Raw genomic sequence first — 5,010 nt, 5'->3', positions numbered from 1 at the left:
TAGAAGTGGGTGGAAAAAGTCATTTTTTTAAACTATAAATGTACACTTTCACTTTCTTCTTTTGTTTTTAGCATATTTGTATTTGCATTCTTTGTGCATTTCTCCACCTACTTGGCAGAAAGGAGAATTTATAGTAAAAAAAGGACTTAAATATTGATTTGTTTCTCATCCACACCTAACATATCACTTCAGAAGACACAGATTAAACCACTGGAGTCGTATGGATTACGTTTATGCTGCCTGTATGTGTTTTTTGGACCTTCAAAGTTCTGGCCACCATTCACTTGCATTTAATTGACCTACAGAGAAGAGAAATAAAAACATTTTAAAGATATAATATAATTAAATAAAATATATATATGTTTATGTTCAGCAGATATAAGTGGAGGGTGATTGAATGAGAGAATGTTTTCGTTTTTTTTTTTTTTTGTGAACTATTCCTTTAATGACAGTCTGGAATATAAGATAATAATGTACAGTCTAATATAATTTTCCCCTATTATTTAACAGGGGACATTATGAGGCAATGTTTTTTGTTGATGCTTACTAAATGGTCTTAATCATTAGGTGTTGGAGAATAATCTGTATTGTTTTCAAGTTGCACCGATAAACAAAGAATTTAATGCAGTTAAAAAAAATGTACGGTGTAGACTGAGCTTTCTCAAACAGTGTCTGCAGTCCAGCGCTGTATTATAATCCTATAAATAAACACCTGTGCATGCAGGACGAACAACTCACTTTCCCAATGAACTCATGTGAAAGATTCCATTGTGTTTGAGAAACTGGCTTACCTGAAATAGTTTATAAAACATATTTCATGTCAATAGATTTAATTACAATAAAAACAAACAGTGATGTATAAGTACAGGCAGGTTGCTCCATCAAATACAGTAATTACATGTAGTTATTTGTTAAAGGGGTCTTCAAGGATCTTAAATAAATAGAAATGATTATTCATTATAAGAATGTGAAATCTGTCATATAGAAATAACCAATGATTTACATTTATAAGCAGATCAAATACAGTTATTGTTTAATAGACACCGTTATTATTTGATAGACTAAATAGATTGTGTTGTATTTAGGCAACTGCCCACCTCTTGCATCTGTGGGTGCAACAGCACTGATGGTGAAGGAAATGCCAGAAACGTTTCCAACCAGAAATGTTGATATCCTTGGGCCAGAATAAATACAGGCTTTGATTTGAACATGAGTTTGCACATGTGCATGTTTGCGTGTGTGTGTATTTATCAATTTTATCCCCATAAGGATAGTAAAACCCAAAATGTTTGACGTTGTGGGGACAATTTGTCTCCATGAGGAAAACAGCTTATAAATCATACTAATCTATGTTTTTTGAAAATGTAAAAATGCAGGAGGTTTTCTGTGAGGGGTTAGGTTTAGGGGATAGCATATATAATTTGCATAGTATAAAAACCATCATGTCTATGGAAAGTCCCCATAAAACATGGAAACACAACATGTGTGTGTGTTTAGGGCATAATTATTTAACTTAAATGTATATACTGTACATGTTCATACACTTTTATGCAGTATTTCCAAACACTTTATTTGGTGTATTTTACTTTATATAAAGAAAACAGTCCCACCAAAATGTGTGTCCTTGACAACCTTTTTATTATCATTAGTAATGTAACAGGATGATTATATCAACAAAATAAAAATATATATAAAAATAATTTGCGTACTTGTTATTAATCTGATCACACAACAGAATCTATAGCTCACACAATTTGGCATGTTTTGATAATTTAGGAAATCCTGAAAGAGGAAGATCAGCAATTTATTAAAGAACAGAAAGCACTTTCTTAGTGACATATGTAAGTATCATCATTAGCTGCCATTCATGTATGCGTGTGTGTGTGTGTGTGTGTGTGTGTGTGTGTGTGTGTGTGTGTGTGTGTGTGTGTGTGTGTTCACTCAAACAGATATAGTCTTCAAAGCTTCACAGCGTTTCCCCTGCAAAAAAAAAAAGAGAAAAAAAAACACAAAAAAAATACCATTAGTTAAAGGTTGCATATAGAGAGTTGTGGCATGGGGGGCGTGGTCGTGTGTCGATCTCTCTCTCTCCCACAGACCGACACACGACCACAAACAAACACAGAGATTTGCTGAATAGCTGCTGTTCAGATTTGCTTGACGTATTGGTCTGTATTAGTCTTGCATAAGATTTCAAGCTAACTCGTTGGTGCTCGGTTTTGAAATCACAGTGAATTTGTCATAGGAGGATGTTTTGGCATGTGGTTTTTTAGGAGTAATATTAATACCATAGCATATCCAAACCATGATTGACTATGTGTAAACATAGACATGAGTCAGAAACCACAACAGGGAAGGTGACCCGCTGCAGGGCTGGTGTAATTATAATGGTGTGCTTGATGTGCAATGAGCCTATCAACCCAATTCATTTGATGAAATATTACGTAAGAATATGGAAGAAATAGAACAATCGAAACTATCACTGAAGACAGAAGCGTCATGCCCATTTAAACTGAATGGCTCCCTAAGAATCAATCAGTTAGTCAGTCAAATGTTTGACGTGTACCTGATATTTGGTTTCTTTGCACTTCATGAGCCTTTTCTCCAGAAACTTGGTCAGCTCTCCAACCCACTTAGCTTCAGTAACAGGTGGGGCACAAAGAAAAATACCTTTTCTGGTTCTGAACCTGAAAGACAAGTGGTAGTTTACATCATTTTACTACCAAAGGAAGTTCTAAAATTAGACTTTCACTTAAAGACACACTCTCACTTCTGCTATGTCTGGAAAAGTGGTAATATCTCTTGCCTCTATTCCCAGGGAGCATCACAGCAGAGATAAACTGCTGCGGATACAGTAATAAACATCCAGTATTTTCCTTTGAAACAATAATGTACTTACACAACAGCATCACGGGGGCAGCCATCACCTCTGACCTGCTTGTGGTAACTGAGGAGGATGTGTTTGGGGATGATTTGATAGCTAACCGTCAGGCAACAGTCCAAAGCTAAGTCTGCTTGAGACTCTGAAAGAGAGGAGGCAGACAGATAGAACAGAGATATGATGAGAGGCCAGGGAAATGCGGAAATTAGATTTTGGATATCTATAAAACATCTGTTCATATGATAAACAACACAATGAAAATAAACATTTATAGCCATAAAAAAGTTATTGACCATAATGTATTTTGCAGTCAAGTGTTACAAATGAGCAATGCACAGCTGGGATGAAGGCAGTGACATTAAATGATATGTGGGAACAGGATTCTCAGACAATAAATGAATAATGAATAAAAACAAAGAGATCAACAAATTAAATGTGTTTGTGTTTTCATTGAGCATCATGTGTCATATTTCTGTATATGTATGACCTATGATGAACTAATATATTGTATTTGTAATGCTGAACCTTGAGAAAATTGTAACATTCTGAGAAAATATCTTCGAAAGAGCAAAATATCTGTTATTTATCACGAAATAAAACAAAAAGACCAAATTCTTTCAGAAATTGCTACTACACTTGTTTAAAAATATTTTTATTTTTAAGATTCACACATTTCAATTTCATTACAAATCAAACCAAATAAAATTAATAAAGCTTAAATCTATTTATAATTTTTTTTAAATAAATGTTTGACTAATATGCAAAGACAGCATAACACTATAATTACTGTTTTAAATCTTTAATTTAATTATGAATAATTTAATTTATAATTTAAGTAAAAAATTATAAATAAATAATAATTCACAATTGCAGTAATAACGAGTTATTAAAACAACAATAAACACATTAATTAATAAATTAGGTAATTAACAAATAGATTACATCCACTCATAAAGTAAATGCATTGGACAGAGGATGAAACCGTCACAGACTCACCTGCTGGTCTGCTGCAGAGAATGAGAGCCAATGCACAAAGAAACACACTCATAACAGCTGAAGCCATGGCAACAGGTACAGGAGATGGTGGAACACAGATTGAGTTTGTGCTGCTAGAGAGGCGATATTACCTTTGTGTCTGTCCTGACACTGTCCTCTCATCCTCTCTATCTCTCCCCTGCTTTATAGGACAATATTAAGTTTCACTATTACACTGTCATAGTCCCTCCCCTGGAAATGTCAAAGCAGCAGAGGGACTTTCTTTTTTTATGAATGAGGGCCATGTTCACAGCACAATGCACCACATTCTCTGTCTCTCTTCCTAGTCTGTCTTTGTCCTCAGCTCACATAGAACTCTCACAGATTCTCACATTCCCATCCTTTCTCATAGGTCATAAGGTCATAAGGTCATAATGGACAGACAAAATTTATTGAAGAACATAAAATATATTTCTGCTAGTCAAACTGAACTTTTACTGTTAACATTCATTCACTGTGGCAATGTTAATTATTAATGATCAGTTCCTTGGTGTGTGTGCATGGAAATTGCTGAAAGTTTATTGCAATCAGTGATCAGGAATGCATGGTTGTTAACAAATACCAAGGACCCACATTATATTCGGGGTCTTTAAGTACTATTTGCTTATGCATTTAATATAATATACTTAATATTTAGTGCTGTGGAAAAGTATTTTCCCCCCATCCTGATTCCTTTTCTTTTTGTGTACATCGAATACTAAATTATTTCAAACAAAATATTACATAAAACAAAGGCAATCTGAGTAAACACAAAATTTCTTCCAATTTGGTGTGACCCGAACACACACACACACAAGACAAGACAGTCACAGTGTAAGTCAATGAACTGCTTTATTAAATAAAAAGCAGGCGAAGGTACAATAAGGAAAATCCAGCGGGAGAATGGTCAAGGGGGAGCGTAGGGTCAAAAGCCGGGGAATCAAAGATATAAAGGGGGCAAATCCGGGAGAGTAGTCGAGGGGAGCGAGGGTCAAAGTCGGGGTAAACAGGATGAAACAAACACGTAGCAAGAGGGGACTAGAGGGAGCAAAAGACCGGGGAACAAGAGGAGCTGGCAAGCTAAGAGGTAACAAGTAGGGAGGTCAAAACTAGAC

The 5,010-nt window shown here is 35.0% G+C and overlaps 1 protein-coding gene across 1 annotated transcript; it reads right to left on the bottom strand.

Moving 5' to 3' along the window:
• Positions 1–1,868: 1,868 nt before the first annotated feature.
• Positions 1,869–4,043, bottom strand: LOC127634926 (C-C motif chemokine 20-like). Its single transcript, XM_052114690.1, has 4 exons — positions 3,878–4,043; positions 2,900–3,023; positions 2,567–2,687; positions 1,869–1,980 (listed from the first exon to the last, which is right to left on the bottom strand). The coding sequence occupies exons 1-4, from the start codon at positions 3,942–3,944 to the stop codon at positions 1,942–1,944; spliced, it is 351 nt and encodes a 116-aa protein (XP_051970650.1). The 5' UTR covers positions 3,945–4,043; the 3' UTR covers positions 1,869–1,941.
• Positions 4,044–5,010: the final 967 nt, after the last annotated feature.

The sequence above is a fragment of the Xyrauchen texanus genome, chromosome 4, assembly GCF_025860055.1.
Source record: "Xyrauchen texanus isolate HMW12.3.18 chromosome 4, RBS_HiC_50CHRs, whole genome shotgun sequence".
Lineage (NCBI taxonomy): Eukaryota > Metazoa > Chordata > Actinopteri > Cypriniformes > Catostomidae > Xyrauchen > Xyrauchen texanus.
Note: the sequence above shows the minus strand (reverse complement) of the source record. Positions and strands in the feature narration are given on the sequence as shown.